Source organism: Anser cygnoides, chromosome 7 (assembly GCF_040182565.1).
Source record: "Anser cygnoides isolate HZ-2024a breed goose chromosome 7, Taihu_goose_T2T_genome, whole genome shotgun sequence".
In the NCBI taxonomy this organism is placed as follows: Eukaryota; Metazoa; Chordata; class Aves; order Anseriformes; family Anatidae; genus Anser; species Anser cygnoides.
Genome location: NC_089879.1, coordinates 33586841 through 33613497, shown reverse-complemented (window position 1 = coordinate 33613497; position 26657 = coordinate 33586841). Strand labels below are relative to the sequence as shown.

The 26657-nt window shown below is 37.9% G+C and overlaps 1 protein-coding gene and 1 long non-coding RNA gene across 3 annotated transcripts; one reads left to right on the top strand and one right to left on the bottom strand.

Annotated features, from left to right (window-relative positions):
- Positions 1 to 86: 86 nt before the first annotated feature.
- On the top strand, positions 87 to 22667 carry BMS1 (BMS1 ribosome biogenesis factor). 2 transcript variants are annotated; one of them, XM_048074794.2, is made up of 23 exons: positions 87 to 225; positions 568 to 803; positions 1212 to 1402; positions 2965 to 3044; positions 4193 to 4381; positions 4883 to 5025; positions 6199 to 6320; positions 6958 to 7154; positions 7824 to 7960; positions 8518 to 9314; positions 10145 to 10246; positions 11376 to 11533; positions 12071 to 12152; positions 13106 to 13179; positions 14166 to 14348; positions 15946 to 16134; positions 16744 to 16924; positions 17461 to 17519; positions 18517 to 18639; positions 19642 to 19789; positions 20729 to 20904; positions 21286 to 21447; positions 22148 to 22667. In XM_048074794.2, the coding sequence occupies exons 2-23, from the start codon at positions 619 to 621 to the stop codon at positions 22382 to 22384; spliced, it is 3915 nt and encodes a 1304-aa protein (XP_047930751.2). In that variant the 5' UTR covers positions 87 to 225; positions 568 to 618; the 3' UTR covers positions 22385 to 22667. The 2 variants fall into 2 exon arrangements, with proteins under 2 accessions (XP_047930751.2, XP_047930750.2); XM_048074793.2 differs by having other exon boundaries at positions 13103 to 13179.
- On the bottom strand, positions 5032 to 25201 carry LOC125184096 (uncharacterized). The gene is made up of 3 exons (XR_007167398.2): positions 24877 to 25201; positions 15199 to 15318; positions 5032 to 5247 (listed from the first exon to the last, which is right to left on the bottom strand). It is a non-coding gene; the product is annotated as an uncharacterized lncRNA (long non-coding RNA).
- Positions 25202 to 26657: the final 1456 nt, after the last annotated feature.

The following is a 26657-nucleotide window of genomic DNA, read 5'->3' as shown; positions in this document are numbered from 1 at the left end:
GGCCCTCCGAACACACAGAACCCCACCGAGCGACACCGACACAAAGGGCCGGGACGACAGGCCTGCCCCTGTCCTCCGGGCCGACAGGTCTACCCGCCTCCCCGCCCGCCCTACGGTGCGACGGCGAAAGGGTTCCGCCGGCAGCCCGGAACGGCGGTCGCAGCCGCTGTTTTCGGGGGAGAAGGGAACCGGCAGCGCGGCGCTGGGAGCGGAGGCAGCGGGCAGGTGGGTGCCGCGCTCCCCGGCCGGCACCGGGCTCCGGGCGGGTAGGGGCGGCCCGGCCCGGCCCGGCCCTGCCCGGCCCGGCGCTGCCCGTGAGCGGCCCCGGCCGCCCCGAGGCCCGCGGCCTGCTGGGCGCGGAGGAGGCCGGGCCCGGCCTGGCCCAGCCCTGCGGTGGCCGCGCGGTGCTGGCAGCCCCTGGAGCGCCGAGGCCGGTGGTGGCCGCGGGTGGCCGGGCGGGACGGGAGGCGGCCGGCGCCTGGAGCGGGTCCCACAGGGTGCTGGTGCGGTCGCGGGTGCGCGGTGTTACACGTGGGCTGATGGCTTCGCTTCCTGTGCCGCACGCAGGAGCCGTCTGCCTGCTGCTGGCTGGCTGTGGGCTGCTGCTGAACGAGTAAGATGGAGGAGAAGGAGAAAGAGAAGAAGAAGAAGCACCGTGCAAAGCACAGTGGACCGAAGGCGGAGAAGAAAAGGAAACGTTACCTCAATGATCTCGGAATAGGGGAAGAGGAGGATGCTCGGAAAAGAAACCCCAAAGCCTTCACGGTCCAGTCCGCAGTGCGGATGGCCAGGACTTTCCATAGGTAAGGAACAGGGATATATATATATATATGTTATACAACGTGCAGAGTCAGGCGGCTGAATAGACGTTGGCCGGGGTTTCTTTGCTCCTTTGTGTAGAAATGCACGTAGTGTAACTTTCACCGGCATGCTTATGACGCTTTCATCATTTACAAGGTTGTGTTGTAACTTACACGTGTGTCACCAGTGTAGTGCTTTCTGCATCTGTGTTATGTGCTGCAGGTATGCTATTCTTAATGGAAAGAACAAAATCTGTGTAGCTCTTTAGATTGTTGGAGTTCCACATAGATGGTAGCATCCAGGCGCTTGTTGAAACTTCATGTTTGGATTTTTGCATCTGCTGAAGATTTTCAAAAAGAAATGTTACTGAATTGTACGTTTTTCTTCTGTTTGTTTGTTATAAATTTCAGAACTCAGGATTTGAAGACTAAAAAACATCACATCCCTGTGGTTGACCGTACTCCTTTGGAGCCACCTCCTGTGGTGGTGGTTGTTGTTGGCCCTCCCAAGGTTGGAAAGAGCACCTTAATAAAATGTCTCATTAAGAACTTCACAAGACAAAAATTGGTTGAAATCCGGGGTCCTGTTACTATTGTTTCAGGTGAGAACAAAGATAAAAGAAATAGAAATGCTTATTTTACACTCCCTAGTTGTCTTTCTTTTAGAGCTAGGACGTGTTCACATTCTCATAATTCTTGGTCACGTTGAAGAAATCATTTGGGTGTGTTATCAGGCATACTTGTTAACAGTGACAGAATAGTGAGACTAGGGCTTTTGCCCTTCTAAACTTGTTCTTTCCACCCTGCTGGGATCCCAGTTCTGTTTTTTCTTTCTGGCCTTTTGTCTGTTTTTTCCATCCCCAAATATTTTTTCCTAGTTCTTGTTTTCTATTGGGTTCCCTTTTCCCTCTTGAACTGCTTTTTTTCTAGCTTTATCTTACCCTCTACATGCGTTTCTCGTTCTTTAAGGTTCCCCGTCTTATAGTCCCATCTTTGTTTACCTTTCTTTCTTAGACCAAGAGTTAATTTGCTTAGCCATTTCTAGTTATGTTTCTCCATCTCACCCCCTAGTCATTTCCGTTTCTTTTTTGTGAAATTTTCAGTCCCAATTTCCCCTTGGCCTAGCCTGTTCTTTTCTTTACTTTTCTTGCATATTACCAGTTGGATCACTGAGGTCCTAGGAGGAGCATCTCAGTGAAAGAATTTTTAAGGGAGATCTTGCTTGGACCCAGACAGCGGTGTTTGGTGTAGGTAGACTCCACAGATTTAAATTAATAAATCTGTGCAGCATTGGAACAGGCTGCCCAGGGAAGTGGTTGAGTCACCATCCCTGGAGGCCTTCAAGAAAGATGTAGATGTAGAACTCCGTAGCATGGTTTAGTGGTGGAATTGTCAGTACTGGGTTAAAGGCAGGACTAGATGATTTTAGAGATGTTCTCTAACGTGAGTCATTCTATGATTCTGTGATCTGCTATTTGCAAGGAATAATTGACAAATATGGAAAAGGGAAAAATGTGTTAAATTGGACTTCTTGGTTGGTCTACTGGGATGCAGGGACTGAACTTTGATAACTTTAGACAATAGTTATTTAAAGTTGTCATTCTCGTTGTCTAAAGTTTCATTAGACAGCTCTGGTTAGTCAGGTCAAATTAACTCTGGGTACTTTCTTCTAATTGAGGTGCATGTTAAGAAATCTTTCTTACCCTCTACTCTTTTTTTTTTTTCTTTTTTAAATATGCATCAGGGTGTATTTTTCCTGGTAATATCAAAAGGACAAAAAGTATCTGTAAAATAAAGTCCTCGGTACTAACTATGGGTTACTAAGGATAAGCAGAGGTTTTCTTCAAAGTAAAAAAAAACAACAACAACAAAAAACAACCTTTTTTGCTGTTAGCATTGTTTTTGGAAAAATCAGGACAACTTCTTTGAAACCATGTATGCAACCTGGTAATTTTAAAACAAAAGGTTAAAATTTAGCAGAAATAAAAGTGTTTGTTAACAGGCACTTGTACAATCTCACATATTTGTCAGTCTGTATGCTAGAGAAGAATGTGAGTGCCAGTTACTATTTAGGAACTTAAGGAGTATAAATTGAAAAGCAAGCTGTGGAGTAATTAATTTGCTTTCTGTTTCAGTTTTTGGTTCTTCTTAATCTTGTTTTCAGGTAAAAAACGCAGGCTAACTATTATTGAATGTGGATGTGACATTAACACAATGATTGACCTGGCTAAAGTTGCTGATTTGGTAAGTTAACAATAGATGGTCATTTTTATTATAATTCATATTGAAAGTACTTCTTTTGACTAGACTGCACCAAGAGTGTTTTTGGTGCAATCTGATGTTTGTCTTTGAAGGCTGCTATGCAGCCATGTGGTTGATTTCAGTGAAACGCAATCACCTTTGTAACTTTTAGTAAAATGTATTAAGTCTATTTGTATTGAGGACCTGATGCACAGTCCATGTATCTATGTAGAATTTTATTTTGTGTACATTTAGTGTTCATAGCCGATTAGGGCTTGAGATCCTTAGCTAAATATTGACTGAATTCAAGTACATGCAATAGTCCAGATACTGTTCTATCTGCATGTTTTCTACTCGATGAAGTGAGAAGTATTAAAGAAATCTGCAAAAATCTGTTAGTAAGTATGTGTGACATGTTTAAGATGCTGAATGCACACAGTGACACAGAGAATCTATTTGGGCTTATTGTTAGGAGGCTGAGATTACGTAATAACTTGCCAACCTTTTTCATCAGTTGCTATGCATTTTAAGTTCTTCATTGCTGAGGACCTAACATTGCTTTGCTTCCATTTTCATGCTACTTTGGGTGCCAGTTTCCTGTGTCAGTGTATTTGAGTGATGCACAGCAGTATTGCAGTGTGTGAAGAAAGCTTGTTTGTCTTGCTTTACCGAAACACTCTGCCTTAGAGGCCTTAGTGAATCTAAGAGAAATATATCCAAAGCTGAGGGGATTTATTAATTTTATCAGGCATTCCTGCAAATATTGGAGGGTGCTCAATTTTTCATTTTTAAAATTTGCCAAGTAAACACCCGTTCGAGCCTCAGTATAATAGTGTATATTATTGTATTCATAGGGCAGCTGTGTTCTTCTATAGTTCTGTTAGAGAGAGTGAGCAAATGAGATCTGTGCAAAGATTTGGTTGACTGGAAAAGCAGATTTTATTTCCTAAACTGAACTACTGAAGTAGTTAAGATGCATACTGTAATTAAAAATACCAAGTTGATTTTCAGGTTGTATGAAAATAAATAACAAAACTTTTGCAAGATTTTGGTTCTGAAGAAGCTTATGAATTCAAAGGCTTGGTCTTTGAAATTAGCTCGTACAGGCATCATGGTGGTCTTCTAGTGAAATGATGATCTTGTGTCTTCAGGTTCTGATGCTCATTGATGCCAGCTTTGGATTTGAGATGGAAACATTTGAATTCCTGAACATTTGTCAGGTACATGGCTTTCCCAAAATTATGGGAGTTCTTACCCACCTGGATACGTTCAAGAACAACAAACAATTAAAGAAGACAAAGAAGAAGTTAAAGCACAGATTCTGGACTGAAGTATATCCGGTATGACATCCAACATTCATTTTCTGTGTATTTTGCATTAAATTAGGCTGAATTAAGAATAAGGCAATACTTAAAAAAAAATTATGGCACTGTTAAAATCCTTTTAATAATACTCTAAATGGAAAATTTTGATATTATATCGAATAATGTGATCTTCTATTTACTGAAATACTTGGATAATTATTCTGTGTCCCAAGCTACTAAACGTGTTGTACTAGTAAAAAGGTCTGTTACGCAGGTATTATGCAAGGGGGATATGCTTGTTCAATTTAGGAGACAAATTGAACCTTTGCAGCTTTTTTTTTTCACTGTGAATTGTTTTCTCCTAAGATTTAGGGGGCAGTTTTCATGTTGAAATAAGCTAATTAGTTTGATCTTTTGGAATCCATTTTAAATTGCAATTTACGTTTATGACTTACAAATTAGAATTCCATTAGCTTTTTCAGTTTTGCAGGTACTAAAATGATATTTAATGTTTTTGTGTCGTTTTAATGTGTTTAGGGTGCTAAGCTGTTCTATCTGTCTGGGATGGTTCATGGAGAATATCAAAAGCAGGAAATTCACAACTTAGGGCGTTTTATCTCCGTTATGAAATTCCGACCTCTTACGTGGCAAACGTCTCACCCATATGTTCTTGTGGACAGGTGTGTGCTTTTCTCTGATCTTCAGTCTCAGCATAGAAAACACCTTTGCAGTTAAAAAGGCTATATTATTAGAACCAGTCAGCTTTATGTGTGTAACGGATATTTAGTAATTATCTTGATGGCTTGGAGGAAATTAAAACATACGTTTGTGTCCGTGAGTTCAGCCATTCATTTTCTACTTGAACTGGATCATGTTGCCTGGCCTTTGGTATATAGTAAATCCTGTTGAAACCCAGGAAAAAAAAATAATTAAAGGATCCTCCTTGTTTATGATTATATTAAATCTCTGTAGAAAAGTAAAAGCACTCTAGCAGTTTAACAAGGGCTCGTGAATTACTTCATGTGCAACATGAAAGTGATCTTGATGATGGCTGTACCTACCTGAGAAATTACCTCTCCTTTCATGTTTTATTGTCAGAATGCTTACAGTTATGATTAAACTCTTACAAGGATCTAGAACAGTTTCTTTCAAAGCTGAAATTATTTAGAAAAAAATGTTACAGAAGTAGCTAAGCATCATTCAAAGTCCTGTGAAATACGTAAAGCAAAGACATGGAAAAAGAGAAAAAAATATTGTGTAGTCTTTGTCACATTGTTTTAGGTTACTCTAACTGTTAAAATTACTTGGGTTTCTGGCTGGGTTTTAAGTTCACCTGCAGCCAGAACAAGCGTCCCCTCCTTGGCTGTTTTTGTTCCCTCCTTTGTGCAGTGTAGAAAGCAGCGGTTGCAGTTTCCATCTCATCTGCCTGAAATCAGTCTATCTTCTCCTCTGCCTGTCCCTGTGGTATTTTTTGTGTTGCTTAGTGACATTATTAAGGAAAAGAAGGTACTACATGGCTGAAGGGAATACATCTTTCAGATTCTTATGGTGGTAACCCGTTTTCCCTCTACTAGCAGAATTGATTTGAGGAGTGTTGTGTGTGGAAAGCATATAAATAATGATTAAAATGTTAAGCAAGAGGTATATGTTTAGGGAAATGTCAGTATGTCTTCTGGAAATATGTTGTTGGACATGATGCAACTTGTAAAATAAAATTGTAAAATATTTTTGATTTTTTTTTTTCCTTCATGATATTTGTCTTATACCAGTTTTGTTTTTAGAGTTTGCAAAGCATGACTTATTGGTGCCATGGTTCTATTCTCTTAATTTTATTTTTTGTAAATGTTGGGTAGAATGGAAGATTTGACAAACCCAGAGGATGTCCGAATCAATCCCAAATGTGACAGGAAGGTATCAGTTTACGGCTACTTAAGAGGAGCACACCTAAAAAATAAAAGCCAAATTCATATGCCAGGTAATTTATCAGATTCTTAAAACTGTATTTGTGCTGATCTGTGTAGCTGATGTTATTTTTATTGTGAATTTATTTGCATCTTTAAGCAGTACGTTGTAAAATTTTTCACCTTTCTATGCTCTTGGAAATTATTTTTTATAATAACATTTCTGTAGAAATATATTCTTGTAGATAGTTTTGCTTTTAATTCTGCAGTTTTCTTATAGTGTTAATATTGGCAGCTTCTAAAGATCTTCAGTGGTGTTTCTCTTTAAAAGATGCTTGTAGTGTAAAATAGCTCTAGTAGTGAAAATGAAATTTGGCTTATGTAAAATTTCTCATACTCATTGAATAAATTTAATATTTAAGTGCATGATTTAAATGCTTAAATTCGGAGATGGTTTAATACTAAATTTGCAATCCTGTTCAGAAAAAGTGAGTTAGTAGTTTTCTTATTAAAAACAGTTAGACAAACATAAAGTTTTTCAATATTCCAGTGAACATATGCAAGCTTCTCTAAGTTCAATGGTAAACAGAAGAATCAGATATTTGATACAAAGCTTGCTGTAATATTTCTTTACCTCCTTGTGATGAATTGTACACATTTTAGAATTAAAACTTTGTGAAAGCCTTATTGCTTCGTTGTCTGTCACTCCAGGTGTAGGGGACTTTACCGTGAGTGATGTGAGTTTCCTACCAGACCCCTGTGCTCTACCTGAACAACAGAAGAAGCGTTCGTTAAGTGAGAAAGAGAAGCTAATCTATGCCCCTCTCTCAGGAGTGGGGGGTATCGTGTATGATAAAGATGCAGTGTATATTGACCTTGGTGGAAGCCACGCTCATGAAAACGAAGAGGTAAAGGAATGTTGTTGATACGAATTCTCCTTTCTTACAGAATGTAGTTTTCACCTTTAGAGTCAAAATTAAGTGCTTAATAATAAGCTTCTTAAAAAGAAAAAAAAATCCCTATATATTGGTTAACTTCTTTTTCTACTCTAGTGATTTTTCTTTGTAAAATATTGTGCAAAACATTTGAAAGATCAATTACTAGTAAGTAATTGAAGTTAGTTTTGGAAACTTTCAAAACATTGACTTAAGATTTATGGAAGCTCCTGGTGCTGGGGTATTATTATTCTTGCTTTGTAAAGTAGGGTACTTGCAGGAAAGCACTTAAAGGATTTGACTAGTCAAAGGGAGAGTTGGCGTATATTTGCATATGAAACAATTGACTTCAGCTGTTTTCCTCTGTATTCTTCTAAAGGTCGATAGCACATAAGATGGCTTATATTTACCGTAGTGGTTACATACTCTGAAGGAGGCCATCTTTCATTTTTCATGGGTTAATATTACATGCATTCTTGAAAGAGGTGAGACCTTGCTACGCTGAGAAAATGTTTATTGAAAATGCTTCAGAATTTTTTTCTTTACAAATGCCTATTTCTACTGTTTTAGGCAGATTAATGACTTCATTAGGTGTTTATTTATTCATCCTAATTTAAATGTAAAAAAATGTTTGTTTTCCAGGAGGGTGTGAGACCAAATCATGAACTAGTTCAGAGCCTCATCTCCACTCATTCAGCCATTGATGTTAAGATGGCATCAAGCAAGGTTTCTCTCTTCATGGACTCCAGACCATTAGGTTCAGAAGATGTGGGACAAGAGTAAGTTTTGAATTTTGAGTAGTGTTTGAACATTAAAGAGTCTCTGGTTTTATGTTTTAACTTAAGAAAAATTCTTAATAGAGCACAATTAGTAAAATGGCTCATTGCTTATTTCTTCTTCGAAGACTTCTCATGCCAAGTACATATTTTGAGAAATAATTGGTGTTAAGAAAGTTTTGCAAGCAGTATAATTCTGCCATCCAGAAATGTCTTGCTGATACAGTCTTAAGAAGTTCAACTGTGCTTTTTGTCAGAGCTTTGGAGAGCGGTAGTCATAATCTTTAGTGAAATTCTTTGTATAACCTGTTTTCATTCAGTGGCAAATTAAGAAATTTCTTAGAATTCTGTGTGCCTATAATGTAGTGTGTATTCTTGAACTAAGAGGCTTACCATACTTAAATAAGTCTGTTGCCTTTCTAGTGTTTTCTATAACCTCTCTGTGTTTTTTATATTCCTCCTACAAAAAGGGTTTAAAATTAACATGAAGCTTAATTGTTTCACTAAAATTTCCTTGCACTTCACTCTCTTCCCCCCAAATGTGATCTTTGAAAAAACAGGTTTGTGATGCCAAAAGAAGAGAGGCAGATTGATTTGAAGACTGGAAGAGTACGTCGGAAGGCATTATTTGATGAAGAAGAGAAGAAAGAAAATGATGCAGTTAGTGATGAGGAAGACGACCAAGAAGAAGAAGAAGCCATGTCTGAGGATGGAAGTGATGGTGACGATGAAGAAGATGCGGAGGAAGAAAGTGACGAAGGGGAAGAGATGGCTCTTGGGAGTGCTAAGCGCCTGAAAACAGAGGTGGCTAAAGAAGAATCCATGAGTGAACTGCCAGCATTTGCAGATAGTGAGGACGATCTTGAGATGAGTTCTGAAGAAGAAGGAAAAACTGCACCTGAAGAGAACGAGGTGGAGGAAGATGATTACGATGAGCAAGGCACATACAGGAATGAAAGCTCAGATAGTGAATTCGAGGCCGTAAGCAAAGGAGTTGCTGACTCTGAAAAATATGAAATAACTAGTGAAGATAGGGAAACGAGATCGCAACTGTCAGCTCGCAGTCTGAAAAAGAAAACAGTGCTCACTACAGATTCGGGAAATTGCACAGCAGAAGAGGCATCAGAATCTGAGGTTGAATCCCTTGATGAGGGAGATGACGAAGAACAATCACATGATGAATTAGAAGCTGAAGTGTCAAATCAGAAACAATTTCAGCACACTTGGATAAAGAAAGCTGATAGTTCTAGACAGAATAAACTTGAAGCTGTAGAAGCTGAAGATGATGATATTGAAAATCTACTGAGAGAGGAAGAGGAGTATGAAGAAAAAACAGATTTTTCTGCTGACACTGCAGGTAGACTGCGCATGTTAAATTTTTCTAATGCAGATTTTTTTTATTGGGTTCATTGGTAAAGGATATTGTAATGAGTAAATATTATATGTATTGGAGGGGCAGCAATGTACTGAGTGGCCAACTTCAAGTTTGGAAACCTCAGATTATTTGTTGTTAAGCCTTTGATTTGCAGTGTAGTAAGCAGGTCTCAGGTTTCCTTGCTCAAAAATGGAGGTGATTCGTTTTATAAAATCCTGTGTTTCTATATACGTTTCTTCTTTTCTTTAACCTTTCTGGATATGTGTGTAAAATAAATTAAGACGCTCTATTACATTTAGAAAGAATAAACCGTTCTTGGGGGAATATTACTAAAATGTTTTAACCATTGACCTGAGCATTTGAGTATGTTGCCCTGAGAGGCTGCGGAATCTCCATTCTCGGAGAGATTCAAAAGCTGTTTGGGTGGTCCTGGGTAACCTGCTCTAGGTGACCCTACTTGAGTAGGGAGGCTGGACAAGATAACGTCCAGAGGTCCCTTCCAGCCTCAACCATTTTGTGACTCTTTGGACAGGAAAAGTACCATCATGAAAGTAGTCAAATTTGTTATTATTGCTAATAATCTCTTACGCTTTTATCCTTCTACAATTAGCATTCATCAGGAGAAAAAAAAAGATAAAACCTGTTAGCCACAACTTATGTTTCTGTGTATATATGAAGTATGAAAAAAAGATAAACTGGGTTGTGTTTACATTTCTTAAGCCTGTGGCGGGTATGTCCTTATTTAAATTATTTATGTAGTTCCTAAGTTTTGCCATTTTCTGGGGATGGAATTTGCATTTTTTCCTTTTCAGGTGCACTGAAGTGGAAAGAGGACCTCACACAGAAGGCAGCTCAGGCCTTTCTAAGACAGCAACAGTCAACCCCTAATCTTCGTAAACTTGTATATGGAACAGGTACAGATTTGTCTGGAAACTTGTACTATCTTAATATATACTAGGCTTTTAGCTGCTACCCAGTTCCTAAGTCTAAATCTTGGAGCACTTTTAGAGGGAGGCTTGAGAGGAGTTAATTGAGTTACTTAATTGCCAATACTAATTTTCACTGATAATTTTAATAAAGACAGTTTTTACTTTTCCAATAATAACATTTTGAGCTCATTTGGCAGACTACTGGGTTGTTACTCATGTTTTACGGAATAACTATTTTCCCCAAGACATCAAAATTTTAGTCCTTTCTATAATTGTATAGTAGTTATTACACAGATCCATTATGGTGATTGATGCCTTTCATAAAGGCGTGTCTTTTTATTGGCTGTTTTCAGTAATTTCTGTCTCACAGTGACAGAGAATGGAATATTCTTTTAGACATGTCTTAGTATTATCATGTCTGAGATAAGGGTGTTTGTCAAGGAAAAACAATAAATAAGCCAGCTGACTTAAAAAAAAGATAAAATAGGTTTTTATACAATTTGTCCTATGTAATTCACAACTTTTCCAGTAGTTGTCTGAACATACAAAATAAGAATTTGACTTCTATAAACCTCTCACAGTGCAGGAATGGAAAGATTTACTGGCAGATTTTCAAGTCCAGTATCCTTGATTTAAAGACTAGCTTAGTGTTGCTTTTACTGCCAGATCATTTTGGTATTGTTTCTAGTCATGGTATTGAGAGAACACTCTGTTTACTTATTGGGCATTATTTTTGGTTGCTGATTCCCGTTACGCAAATAGAACTAGATTTCAGGTTGTTCAAGTAAGTACATGAAATTTGTGAAGTAAATTATGTTTCAATATGGAACAACTGCACAACTGAAGCAGAGTATGGTCACAGCATATAGTTACCTTCCTGGCTGTTGCTTACCTGACTTGTTCCTTGTTTATTTATTAGTTCAACTCTTACACTGGATCAGAACCATGACTTTTTTTTCAGTCTTTGATATTTTTGATATAAGGTGCTTTTAGCTTGCTTTTTTTTTCCCTCAAACTACTGCAAGTGTTGTGAAACAAGGTGGAAAAGAGGTGGTTGACAAATGGAAGCCATAGACTGTGGAGGATATAATCACTGTCTTTATGTTTCATGTAGCTGTTGAGGACGACGAACATGAAAGTGAGGATGCAGGTGATGAACTTGGAGGTTTGTTTCAAGTCAGACGTCCAGACAAAGAATCCAAAGAGAAGGCTAATGCTCTTGACTGCTCCAAATTTCTGATAGAAAAGCCTCAGGACTGGGGCTTAGAAGAGGTAATGCACTTAGATAATTATTTTTGCAAATCTTATAATGGTTATGTCTTGGGTATGTCTTCAAAAGCACTACTAAGTTGTTATTGAGGAGTGGCATTGAAACAAACCTATGCAAGGGACAATGAGTGTCATACATTCTGCTACTTAAGGTCATTAGATGTATTTACTAGCTAACAGGTTTCAAGGTCTGTTCTCACTTGAATGGAAACCTAGGTAGAATAAGATAGTTTAATGCTTGCCTCTCAACTATCTGATGGATCATAGTTTTCTGTTTATGTAAAAAACAAAAAAACGGGAATCATGAGGGAAAATATGATGTGTAAAGACATTTGGGCAAGATTTGAGGTGGTTTCTCATTCCTGCTTTCAGCTGAGGCATTATATAGTTTTGGTAATGATGTCTTGATACGAAGCTGTGTGTGAGAATATCAGATTATCTCTAAGCTGGGAAGATGGTTGAGGAGAGGCAAATGAATTAGAGAACCTTTGCGTTGTTGACCTGGGTAGTTAAAGCCTGTTATCAACACTTATTTTGCAGGTTATGAGCAGTATTAAAGACTGCTTTGTTACAGGAAAGTGGGAAGATGATAAAGATGCTGCCAAGTTGTTGGAGGAAGATGGTATGTGTAAGACTTCTAAAAATGGCTAATGGATAAAGGAGTTGTAAAAAACAAAACAAAACAAAAAAAAAACTTTATAGTTATGCATTTAGAATGTTTTGAACTAGTTATATATTGAAATTTTCTTCAAACTGGAATATAAAGTATTATACAGATGTGAATATATTTAAATGTAAAAATGTGCAAGTAGCACATTTTGAAAATTTGCTCTCTGAAAGGCTGCACATTTTAAATTAGGAAATGAAGTCCTTATTTAACACTTGATCATACCAACTTCACATTGTTTATATTATTTTAGCTACTTGTTATCTATGTTTTATTGCTTTGGATAGTCTGGGTGGAAATAAACAGAAATTCTCTTAATATGGAAAGACAAACTGATAGCTTGCATTTCGCTCAAAAGTGAGATCTATCTTGAGGGTTTTTTTTAAGATTATTTTTTGTTTGTGGTTTTATAAATGTTTGGAAAAACTTAAAAAAATTTAGTAATATGTCTATACTGTTTCTGCAGATTGAGGTTTGACACTTCTAGGAGTTTTTTAAACTTTAAAATTGTCTGCTATATTTACTTATCTATTTATTTATTTTAATAAAGAAGCTCAATTGCTCTGCTAGGTGCCTTGAGTCATTTAGAGTATTAACTAAGAGCATTCATGTTGCAGTTAATTTTGTGAGGCAGTGTCTATGTGTTCATTTAGAATGATTAAGCTTTATTTATGTATTTGAACATAAAGTGTAGGTATCAGAAGGTAAAAGGAGTATCCAGTGGAGTTCAGCTGAGAATGTAGAGAAGACAGAACATATTTCTAAAACTGTTGATGGGAAGGAAATACGTTTGGGCTGAAACTAATCTACAAAGTAATTCTAACTACAACACTGAAAGTATGAGAAATTCTATGGGACAATATAACAGCTTAGGTGTCAGATGTCATGGTTATTTCTTGTTGCAGAAGAACTGTATGGAGATTTTGAAGATCTTGAAACAGGTGTTGTGCACAAAGGAAAGCCTGCTGCTGAAGGAGATGAGGTATGACCTGTGTTTCTGTATTCTGGAGCAACATATATATATGTGTATGTGAGTTTCTGATCAACTAGTAGGCAACCTATGCAATACATTTCATTTTTGTGACTTGAAAGAAATGAATAGGAACAAGGAAGAAAAGATAAGTGACTCTGCAACCTATAAAAAGATCATATATTTTCAGATTCAAACTTATTTGTTGTTTAAAATTAATTGAGTAGATTAATTAAGTCATCTCACTGTTTAACAATAGATGTCAGGCTTAATCAAGAGTTGGATCTGAAGAATGAGAAATATTTTAAAAGCGAGTGTTATCACAACTGTTCATACCGTGTCATCTGATGTGGAAGATTATAGAGCTCTGTTTAAACACAACAAACAATGGAAACTTAGATTCCTTACATCTGTATAAAAGAGACTGGTGGATGCGCTTTTCTGCTGTGACTTGGATGTCTCCCAAGAACAGAGCTGTAGTCATCTGTGACAATATAGATTGAAAAATCAAAAAATTTTTAGACTGAACAACTTGATGTCTTTACAATAGGTATAAAATTAAGGGTAACATCATCCATTTGACAGCGTTCAAATGGTTTGTGAACAAGCTTGCTCCTCTCTGGCCTCTAGAGTGCTTCCCTCAGAGCAGTATTAGTCAATGCTATCAACAATTTTTTTTTCCTCTTCTACTACACGTGCTTGTTTTAGATGTAGAATAACAGGCCAATTTTAGGGTCTGTTCCCTGACATTAAAATAAATGTTTTGTCAAGAACCCTTTTAGTGAAAAGGGATGTGATAAAATTATGGAATGTTTTGGTCATAGCCGAAGTCACATGTTCTTTTATGAGTAACTTAGAAAATATTTCCATTTTAGGTAGAAATAAGTCAATCATTTGCATTGTGAAAACATATTTCTTAATTTGTATTAAAAATGTTGATCAGAATGGCTTGTTTTCAGTCAACACTTTTACATGTTTGCTAAATTATCTTTGATCAGTCTGAAAACGAGGAGGAGGGCAATGATGGAAAAAAGTCCAAACCAGAAGCTGAGGAAGAAGAAAAGAAAAAGGAGCGGCTGGACAAGAAAAGGAAACTGAAAGAAATGTTTGATGCAGAGTATGATGAAGGGGATGCCACGTACTTTGATGATCTTAAAGAAGAAATGCATAAACAGGCCCAGGTACAAGCTGTTAACTTGTCAATTTATCTGACTGTATGTTTTCAGAAATGCTGCACAGAGTTTGCCTGAAGGTCTTTGCTGGAGACACACATGACAAACCAAACAAATGAAAGTTCAATTTAAACTGAGTTACTTAGTTAACTATATTCTAAATCACTGAATAGATAAAGTTTACGTGATGTATGTTGACCTATTTAGAAGTTTTTAACAATAATCCGTTTGTCACTTAGTAGTGGAACGAGCATGGCAGGTCTTAAAAAATAAACCAAACAACGACAAAAACGAGAGAGGAATCCTGATGCCCTTCTCTCCCCAGAAGAAGCTTTTTATGTGGAAGGAAGTGAAAATCCTTCTCATATTAACTTGCATCAAATATTTGCCTGATATTGTTTTGGTGTGGTTTTTGCGGTGTTAAAAATAGATGAGTTAGTTTTGCATGGTGGTCTTCTCATCAAACTGTCAAGCGATTTTGAGAAAAATTGTTGATGATGATGCTCTATACATGTAGTAGGAGTCTTGAGGGTAACTATTCACAATTCGGTACTGATTTTGTTCCAGGCCTTGTTTCTAGATAAAATCCTCTGAACTTAAAAGTGGCTTATTTCTTTGGCTGGCTTGGAAGAACTTTGTCTTACATTCCTAATAATTTCAGTCTTCCCTTCTGACAAAATCTTGCCCCAGATAGTCATTAAACTAATTGTTACCCTCTTGTATTAGCCTGTGCCATCAGTGATCATGGTATACTGACATACTTACTAAGAACACTTAAAGAGTTAACAAGTAATTCCAGTAAAATTATATGAAATAATTTACAATTGTTTCACTAGAGGTCTTTTTAAGAAATACATACCTGCAGTTGGCTGTGCTCCTACTGCAGGATGGAAGGGCAAGTATCTCAAACTGGGGATGTGCGAAGGCTTCTTCAAAAAAAAAAAACTCAGGCCACAAGATTTGTGCCGTATCTTAGTACCTTGAAAAATGAAATTGGTAATTAGTTTGCTTGAACATGGCATCTTACATTGTAAGATCACTGAACATCAGGAGCTAAAGTAGGATGGTAAAGCTTTTCTTATTCACAAGGATATCTTGTTAAATATTTACACAATATCTGCATTTACATGGCACAGAAGAGCTTTAAAAGACCCATTTGAGGATACAGAGTGTCTGAGGACACAAATATTCTTAAGCTGCTGAGTAAGATAGGAGCCCTGTCCCCTTACAAGCAGCACCTACAGATCAGGATGTTATCTTTAAAAGGTAATTGGGTTCCTAAATCAAAACTGTACTTTTGACAGTTGTACCTTTTAAAATCCAAAGTCACCCTTATGAAAGGTGTATCAGAAGTGACTCAGTCATGTGCTTCTCTTGGGCGCTGTCTTTCAAGTAGACTAACAGGCCCACTTGGGATTTCAAATTGGAAGGATTTCATGGTGGCAGAGAGGATTCATGGTTCTGAATAAAAAGTCATAAAACCTATTAGATCTTTCAGGAGAGATTTATATAAATCTTAGCATGTTTTAAATAGAACCGGCACCTCGTGAACAAGTTGTTAATACTTGAGTTTTGTAAAACACGTGACTTTCTCTTTGACACGTAGCTTAATCGAGCTGAATTTGAAGATCAAGACGATGAGACCAGAGTGCAGTATGAGGGCTTTCGGCCTGGGATGTATGTTCGAATAGAGATTGAGAATGTCCCATGTGAATTTGTCCTGAATTTTGACCCTCATTATCCTATTATCCTGGGAGGTTTAGGCAACAGTGAAGGAAATGTCGGATATGTACAGGTATGTAGCCAAAGCTGTGAGTACTTTTTCTTTCAGTACAGATGTGCTTTATTGTGTTTGGAGTTGCTTTTTATTTTCTGTTTCTTAAGGATATAGTAATCAGACAGAAGTATTTGTTTTAATCTCTTGAATAGTGGAATTGCTTTTGATACAATTAACTCTATGATAGCAGACGCTGGAGTTTCACAGGCTTAGATGCATAACGGGAAGAAAAATGTTACTGTTGTTTAACGTTCATAATAGGGTTCTGCAGATAGGTCTCAGGATTAAGGTACACTAATTGTGATCGCTAAATCACAGGCATGATTTGTACTCTGAGGTTCATGTTCTATCAACAGGTGGCTAGAGAAAAGTTACTAGTTTATACTTTTGTTTTGTTTGTTGTAATATATGAATGCAAACATGATTTTGAAGTAAGTGAAATACTGATTAGCTTTATATTTCCAGTCAACCTAGCATTAATGAGTGTTCAAGGATAAAAGCTTTCTGAGTAAGAAAATTCTAGTGTAGATGGAAGCTGCTTTCAATCATTCCTGAAAATTAAGGCTTGACTTTCCAAATCAGTGTGATTATCTTGTTATAACATTGTTCATCTTTTCTTCTACTTAGTTGCGCCTGAAGAAGCACCGATGGTATAAGAAGATTCTTAAGACACGTGATCCTTTAATTCTGTCATTAGGGTGGAGGCGATTTCAGACTATCCCGATGTTCTACATTGAAGATCACAATGGGCGTCACAGACTTCTAAAGTACACACCACAACATATGCATTGTGGAGCAACTTTTTGGGGTGAGGGCATTATGGAGCTACTGTCTTGAATTACTTACATCCTGTAAAGCTTGAGAATTTTGTAAAGATTTTAAGCAAACACAGCTGGGAACTTTGGGGATGAAAGATCTTTAAGAAGTTGTGTTCCCTGTGGAATATAAAATAACAAAATTTGTACAGTAAAACAGGCAGTTGCTAAAAGAGAAAGAAGGGAGGTGGATTATTTGGCTTTTAATCAAATTGTGAGCATTCTGCTTGGTTGTATTGTATCAAGGAGGAACCTGATTTGTTTGGCTGTGTGCAGAGAGAAGGTGAGCATTTGCACACGTGGGCTGGACATACAAATGCTTCCATATGAAAGTAAATTTGTGCACAAATAATTGCTTTAACTTTAGTGGGGTTGGTTATTTGAGTAATGGATTGAATATTTTATTTAACCTGTCCTTGGTTGTATTTGTTGAGATTATTCTGGTGTTTCTAAGCTTTTTGAGCTTTCAATAGAAGCTGTATGTTGTATAATAAAGCCCTTCATGCTTTTTTATTTAATTTTCTTGTAGGGCCAATCACTCCTCAGGGGACAGGATTTTTGGCAGTTCAGTCTGTCAGTGGCACAACGGTAGGTCTGTTAAAACAAAGTGTCAATTTCCATAGGATTTATATTTTCATAATAAATGGATTCAGGGAGGAAGATTTACGTGTTGTAAAACAGTGATACTGTAGGACCTTAGCAGGTGGGTGGACTCATCTTTTGAAAGATGTATTGTGATGAGACAGGAAGTTAGACTGAGGCTTTTTTTTTCCCTACAACAATTTTTATCTGCTATACTGAAAATGATAAACGCTGTTATACTGTTTTCCATGGAAGGGTTTATGCCTACTTGTTTTTCAGGTATTCAGTATTTAGATAATTTTAAAAACCTTTTTAAATTCAGAGATTCTGATATTTCTGTTGAAAAAGTTTGTCCTTTATGTGATTTTTCTGTATATCAATAGGGTTTTTATGAGTATTTGAATTCTTGTAAATAATGTTCAAGCAGTATTGATCAAATATGATCTTTTTTTGCATATGTTACCCATATAGAGATCAATGATTACAGACAGCATACAAAGGTTTTTTGAGTGGCGTTGTAATAAGGGTAACAGTAGTGATTATCTTTCTTAAATACACCTTGTATAAGTCCTGTTGCACAGACAATGTGTTACAAGTATTAGAAGGTTATTCTCGTCATGTGTCTATAACATAATAGTGATTTACAGCAGTGCATGACTCTTTTCCTTTGAGATTTTGAGCAAGGTTCTGTTTTACAGAGAAAAAACAGAAAGATAACAAGGACTTCCAGGTTGCTTCCAAGATAATTAGAATGGAAGCTCTGAGAATCTCATTAGTGAATGGCAGGAATGTTGTGTCAGCGGTATCTTAACTAGTCTGTATGAAGTTAGCTTGTATTTGTCATCCTGAGCTATTCCTGTAAACGTTATAAATTCTGAATTCAAAACTCTAAAAAGCAATGTACTTGTATCAATGAAATTGTTTATTCACTATTTAGTAAATATATGTATTGCTATGTGATAAATGCGGTTCAGCCATGTCTTTTTATCTCTGTGTGTTTCAGCCTGATTTCCGGATAGCTGCCACAGGAGTTGTGCTTGATTTAGACAAATCCATAACTGTTGTGAAGAAATTAAAGCTAACTGGCTTTCCATTCAAAATTTACAAGAACACTTCTTTTATTAAGGTATGTATGTACTATAAAACTATTCAGCAGTGTTAGGAAGGAGTGCAACTTGGGCATACGTTCATTTGTCTTTCCTTAGGCAGAAGTTCTCCATAATCATTGCACAGTGTCTCTAAAAGTACTAGACAACAAATATCAATTATTATTGTTAACCAGACAAGATTTCTGGAACAGCCACCTGGCTGACACTCGGTGTGGGTTTTGTTGTTGTTTTGTTTCGTTCTTTTTAGTTTATTTTTACTTCTTCCTCAAACCCACTGGTTAGCTTGCTGTAGTGGTAGACAACTTTGGAGAATGTGAACCTATCCACAGTGTCATTCAAGCAGCTTGATCCCACTGAATTTCAGCTCTGGGGTCAAGAATGGCTTCTAGCAGTACTTTAGGACTTCACAACTACAGTTATAAAAAAGTTTGGGGCGGAAAATGTTGCAGAAGTGAATTTTGACTGACCCTCCAGCTCTCATTAGTTAGGCTCTGAGGAAGAAATTAGGTTATTCTGCATTTAGGGCATTAAGCAACTAAGGACTGATTCTAACAGCCAAGCACTCAAGTATTTGCATTAAGCATACACAGAATTTTCCTGGATTTCCCTGTGGTTTATGCAAGGAGAAGCACAAGTCTTGCAGAGCTGCATTAGTCTCACAGCTAGCAAGTTGAGGCAGTTTACTTGCTTTTAAGGTTTGTTATTTTCCAGCAAATCACTTTCAAAAAGAGAACTGGACAGATTCTCTCAATTATGCTCAGTTTTAGAGTTTTAAATGTATGTATTTAATGCTAAAAACATTGCCTCTGATGTATGACTCCAAGGAGATGACTTCTAGTAAATTGAAGTCAGTTCAGTAGGTTTTTGGTATGCTCAGTACTTGTGGTATCAAGACAGTACTCTGTTCTTCGTGTTTCTTCATCAGATGTTTGTGAGGATTACTTCTGTTTTTGTGGCCTACATAGGTCACAGAAATAAACTTAGCATCTTGAATAATAGTGGGTAATTCACGCTTTCAGGGAATGTTTAACTCTCAGTTGGAAGTGGCTAAATTTGAAGGTGCAGCAATTCGTACTGTGAGTGGTATCCGAGGACAGATCAAAAAGGCCCTCCGAGCTCCAGCAGGTGCTTTTAGAGCAACATTTGAAGACAAGTTGCTGATGAGCGGTAAGTTGCACTTTCCATGTAAGATTGATAAGGGGCTGTTATCACACGACTTTCATCCTGCTTCACAGATTGAAATGCAGCGTCTCAGTCTCTGGAATCTGATAATTGAGATGTGAATTCACAAAGCATGAAATCTGCTGAGATGCAGAATGAAATAATAAAAAAAAGAAGTACGTTTATGTTGGATTTCTTTCAGTTATACTTGGAAGTCTTACAGTATACAGATGAAAAGGTTTGTCTTGGAGATTTATTTCTCTGAGTGTTTTGAAGTGTTTTACACAGTATGGTATGCTTTCCTCCATGAATGTGAATTGTATTTAGTGGTGCAAATGCTAGAAGGATGTTTTTTTTTCTCTGAGAAATTCAGTGGGTGGCATTGTAACTGGTTAAATTTTTTTTTCCCCTAATGTTTTGGGGAAATTAAGCAGGGAATAGGGGTTAGTGATCTCCTGTATTTGCTGAGTGTCACTGTGATGTTGAGAACGTGAGTTTGTGTTTATCTAGGTTTATATGACTTCTGTTGTCCTAAACACAGCGAAATTATGGACAGTACAAAACAAAAGCAGGTTAGTTCTTTTATAAAAAAAATAAGCAGAGGTTAGGCAAATCCTTTTTATTGGTCGTAGTACAGGCACAGATAGGCATATGAACTCTTGTGCTAGTTCCTTAATTGAATAGGAATAAGTAGGGTGGTATTCAGCTGGCTGCTCTTCAGGAATATACAGTCCTCATGACTTAATGGCATTTTGCGGAATCCAGGTGTACAAATAATTACATGGTTTCTGCCTAAATTTGAAGAGATTTGGTGTATGTGCCAAATACAATACTAGCATGTGGTCTAGATGTTAGTTATATGTTCTGTTCAGGCAATATTTTCTTAAAATACGGATGCGATGAACTATGTTGCCAGAGCTAAGTGATATTTTTATTTTCTTTCAGATATTGTCTTTGTGAGGACTTGGTATCCTGTTTCTATCCCAAAATTTTATAACCCTGTAACATCCTTGCTGAAGCCAGCAGGTGAGAAAGATACTTGGAGAGGAATGAAGACAACAGGCCAGCTGAGGCACGAGCGAGGCATCAAATTGAAACAAAACAAAGATTCCCTCTATAAGGTATATTTGATACAACATGTTTTGTTTTTTTTTTTTTTAAGCCAGTGATCACAGTCCAATCTGCACTCTGGCTTAGGCCTGTGCAAACTGAGACCAGGATAAACACATATATGCATATGTATGAACATGTGATTTAATGTTTTTATGCACAGTCTTTCCTGGTATGAGACAGAAGTGAAGCAGTGGAAAGCACATTGTTTTTTATCAGTGAGAGTTTATAAAGTAATCTGGATGGTAAAGTAGGAGTGAAGTTTTCATTCACAGTTTGGTGCTAGAGTGTGGAGAACTTGTTTTCTTTTTTTTCCCCCGGAATGTTGGAAAATAAAATGAAAACTTCTTAGGGTCACGCATCTTACGTATGTTCTATATCCATTCTTTTAGCCTATCGTGAGGGAGAAAAGGCATTTCAATAAGCTCCATATTCCTAAAGCACTGCAGAAAGCACTGCCATTTAAGAACAAGCCTAAGAACCTTGAGAAGAAAGGCAAGACTCCAAAAGACCAGTGGAGACCAGCTGTTATCAGGGAGCCTCATGAAAAGAAGGTAATTATCACCTATTCTGAAACACGGATTCCCTACTGGTAAATGTGTTGCTTAGACCATTTCTAACTATTGTTTTTACATTTGAATGTATTGCTAACGCTAAAGATACCTATGCTCCTAGTGAAAACTTATCACTGCAATTTTTGTCTGTTTGGCACATGGTACGGAAATAGAAATGGCTCTGAGTGGATAGTGTCTGTTTATTAAGCTATTTCCCCTGAAACCTGAATATGACTTCTGTCCTCGTCATATTATTTTCAAGGTATTTCGGTTGGATATAGTGCTCTCATAGTAGGAGTGACTTAAACTGATAGTTGCAGTATTTTGAGTGTCTTGTCATTATTATGTGTTATTAACCAAGATGGGACTTGAAGCAAATACTCTACTTCAGAAACTGAGAATTGCAGAGTGCTTTCACAGGCAAGAAGATCTGAACTTCAGTTTGTGTTTTATAGTAGCATTTAAGCACAGCCTTGTAGATAGTATCAAACCAAAATCAGAGTACACAAAAATTACATCTTTGATTAACTTCCCAACAAGATGGATTACATTAAACCACTTCAGACATTAGGGAACAGGTGCAAAAATTGTTAGGAATTTGCCCTTAATCTCTGATTCATTATATGGTTGTCAGCTGCAGTTCAGCTGTTTCTTGCTCCAAAACTGAACTTTCTATTGATTTTTTTTTTTTGTGTTTTAGATATCGGCCTTACTCAACGCTTTGAGTACAGTGAATAACTACAAGATAAAGAAAGCCAGAGTAAAACATCGACAGCAGGTTAAAGAATATCTTAAAGTTAAGCAGAAGGAGGAGGAACAAAAATTGAAGAGGCAAAAGGAGGCTAAGAAGAAAATTTATCGAATACTGGGACAAAGGGAGAAAAAAATGCAGAAGTCAAGCTTGAAAGGATCTAGTGAGGGAGAGAAGGATGTGTAAAACTTCATCAGAGTTCAGGGCAAATGGAAATAATATGGTAGTTGTGCAATTTTCTATTGAAGAAACCAAGGCATTGGACTACACTAAATGTGCTTTTAAGAGAAGAAAAAATGCAAATATGACCTCTTTCAATTTATTGAACACATTTGCAAATGTATGTAAATAAGATGTAGAAGTATGGATTGTGATTTTTCTACATGATATCCGGGAGGACTTTGTATTTCAGTATATTTTATCCATACTGCAAATCTGTCCAGCTAATAAAGTATTTTATTGCCAGTTACTGAGTATTCTTTCCTTGTAAGTGTTTTGTCTTAGTTCTAGTGGACTGCTGTGGAAGAAGGAACTCCAGTGGATGTCTCTGAATGTGTTTCTGCGTTGGCATTACTGTGGGCTGTTGCCTCAATTTTGCTGTCGGCAAGTCTTCCACTAAAAGGCGCAAAGATCACCTGTTACTGGGCATGAGTTTTGCATTCTCTAGGTTTGCTGCACTAGCTGATGCCACTAGAGTAGCTTACTCCTTTGTTCAAATCACCTGTTCGTGCATGAAGGCATCTCAGATTTTTCTGCTTCTCTCTAGATCTGGAACAAATCTTCAGAATAGAGCTTCATCCAGATCTTCCCTTACTTGAGCTGTTTTGGCATGCTGAGACTGCCAGTAGACCCCTCAGTAAGAGCAACTTTCTGGCCAAGCAGTGTTAGATACTTTCTGAATGCTGGTAACTACTGAGTGATTTTCTGTGAGGTAGGCGCAGACAGTGTAATTTGCTTCCTTTGGGAATGCCTTATCGTGTCTGGCCAGCTTGGTTTGACGGTGTGGAGTTAAACTTTCTTAAGATGAGTGTACTAGTAGCAGGTAGTTTCAATTCTGTTAAATTAACTAATGGTTGAAATCTTTTTCAGCATGATAGGCTTTGAACAATCTTTGGGAGAGGAGAGGATTTTATTTTTGTTACACCACATATGCCATCAAATAGTTACTGTGATATACCTATTTTTAATACTTCATCCTCAAAGAGGCAGTGGTTCAGATAAAAATCAGTAATTTCTTGGTCTCTTTCCTGAATGAATTCACTCTTTATCGTCAAGCCAGAATTCATTATTATTATTACACTGTGGTAATACTTGCTATCTCTGATGGGAGATCCCATGTGGGCTCAGGTTCCCTCACACAAAAGCTTTCTGCTGAATGGGTTTGTGGACTTCTATGCGAATGTTTAGCATTTCAGGACTTCCTTAATTAATCTCATAACATTCTGTGTACTCCTAATATTGAAATTCTAATGCATCCATTTCTGCCTATATGATACTAGGTTGAAACCAGACTCAAATTAATTTGCTGGTAATTTCTTTTCCCCTGTAAGGTTCAACTGAGGTCATGTGAATATCATTTATTCGTAAATAATTTGAGATTCTCTGCTTAACAAACAACTGCGGCCTTCAGAATTTTGCAACAAAGCTGTTGGCTCTGTGTGTGTGTGTGTGTCGGTTAGGTATAACCTAAACTTGCAAGAAGTGTTTCCCCTTGATCCCATTTTTATACTGTTGTGAGCAAACTTAGGTCTTAGGTGCCATTTGTATCTTCCATGTATTCAGATTAGCATTTTCACTCACAGTTCATGACAAGTAATTACAAAGTGTTTTTTTTTTTTTTAAGCATCTAACAGGTTACCACTGCAACACTTACGGTTCTACCTCTGCTGTTTATATGTAATTTAAAATTACCTTGATGTAGTTTGCTGGTAATAGCTCTGCCAAAGACAAATTGGGAAGCAGTGGATAACAACAATAGTTTTGTTGTGGAGACAGCCATTCAGAGAGCCAAACAAGTATGAAAATGTTTCACTTGTGAAGGTTGTACAAAATATTCTGGATCGTACTTTTTTTTACTCTTTAGGTAGCCCATTTCAAAGGGAGAGAAAAAATTTTAACTTTTTTTTTTTATAGAAATTTAATATGTAGCCAGTTGTGCAAAGAAGCTGGTATATTCTGTGAGCTTGGGAAGTTCTTCAAGGACTCCCAAAGTACAGTTTTAAGTCCTACCTTTAGGCTTAGCTAACGTTCATTTTAGCACCATGCTACTGCAATTGGAGTGTGTCTGTCACTGGAGACTTGCAGCTGTTCCCAGTTTTTCTGTCCCATTCCCTGCTCTCAGGCACCTCTTTCTGTCTTTGTGTCACCAAAACCAGGTAGGAGATAGCTGCTGCGCCTCTGTCAGCGTGTGCCTACCACTGGTCTGCAGCAATTAAGAGCAGCACTCTTAGGGCAAATGGAAATGGGACTTAAATGAGCTTTGGCTTTCTGGGGGTCTGCTGGTGGGCGGCAATTTCCAAAGCTTTGGTGGTGTCTTGGTGTAGCTTACCCATGGAAAAATGTTGACTATAGCCATCTGAAATAGCGATAGTTGGGTTTTAAAGAAGAAAAAGAAAAAACAGGGGGCACCTTCATACCACGATATGTATTTGTTAAGCTGAGTTTGCACCTGGGCATACCTGATGTGCAAGTGTGAGCAGATGGTCTGAAGGCTGGTGTGCTGTGGGCTGAGGAAGGGCACCTCTTCCATCTGGAAAGAACTGTTGCAGTGGCAGAGGCTCTGTTCACAGAAAGGCAAATATCTTGCAGTCTCTTGCAGAGCCGATTTTATTTTGGAAATTTATGAGAGAAAACAGGTTTAGTAAGCATCACAGCAGATTCTGTCACTGCTTTGGACTCGAAGAGGCCCGGCACTGCCCAGGTTTTATGGTGATAGAGAGCTTGGCCGAGGTCCAGTACATTTGCTAATTGTTCCTGGGCTGTGATTTACAGTGCTCTGGAGAAGGTCACTATAAATCCTCAACTCTGGTATGAGAGAAGCAGTGCACAACATATAGATTAAAATCGTCACTATGAGTATTTGTCTGAAAATAATGACTTCGCATAGCTGGGAGATTGCATTAATATTGTATGTGAAGACAGCTACCAGAGTCCTGGTAAGAAAGGTATTTGTTTTTCATCCAAAAAGACTTTTTTAAAAAAATAAAAAACAACAAAAACTTTTTTTTTTTACATTAACAATGATCTCTAATAGTGCTTTTGGCCCATTCTGAGCATTGAATTGTTTAGCTTTGTCCTGAGGGAGTAGAAAAGGGAAGGGGGTTAGTCCTGAGGCGGGCCCTGCCCCAGTGGGCTGTGGGCCAACCCTGGCCCCCAGGCTGCAGGTCTGCAGCTGCCAAATTGCAGCCAGAAACTGCTGCACATTTACTGAGGGGAAAGCTGCCAGCCTTGTGGAAAATGAGGGCCTCACTATACATGAAGTAACCCCCAAAGTAGAAGGAAACCTCCTGGGGTAAGACTATGGTGTCTGGAGAGGTGTTCTTGTGTCATAGAGAGTAAAGGGTGGGGACGGTCTCCTTTTGGTTCATCAGCATTATCTGGTGACGGTATCTGGTCCTTGACACAAGATACCCTGTGAGGTACCTCTTGTGATTTTACTTTCCACATCCCCTGGAGCACTGTCCCCACAGTGCGTGGCCACTTGCCACCTCTCCTCAGGAACTGTTTTCCCGCCAAAACACCAGGCGGGTGAGCTGCCCGCCCGCCCTTCTACAGACAGTCACTGAGGAGGCGGCCAGAGCCTGGGCTGCGACCCTTACTGCAGCTGCTGAGTAAAATTGTGAGGAAAAATATCCAAAAATATATATATTTACCAGTACTAGTCAGATGGTGGAGTACAGCAAGAAAGCCCACATTATCTGAGACCATCACTGACAACGATCAGTGCTGGCAGGTGGCAGAAGAGGCTGAACTGTTCTTACCTTGGATAAACCTAGTCAGTGCTGCGGGAGGTACAAATAATTAGCAGTCTTGTTCATGATTAAGCCCCAGGCACACTTCAAAAGCTAACAAAAACAGTCTTTTGTACAATTTCCATGTTAAAGGAAAAAGAATGTGGTAGAATGCATTATACAGGTTTTCTGGGCAGGGTAACACAAAATGAACTGTATCCTGAAATATCTTATATAGATGGTGATGCTAATCGTCAATTTTGAATAACTAAAAGGAGTTGACATGTAAGGGGGTGATGGGATATGCTCAAGAGGGTGCTTGTGTTACTGACGGGGAGGGTCTTTTAGCCACAACACTATCTGTGGAAACAGCAAATGCTAATGCTAGCTGAAGATCAGTTAAGAGCTGGCTTTTGAATTAATACCTTACCTAGGAAGCATAAAGGTAAATGAATGTTTTTCATTTTTGATTAGTTATCTGGAGTAATTTTTCAAGGATTAGATCTGAT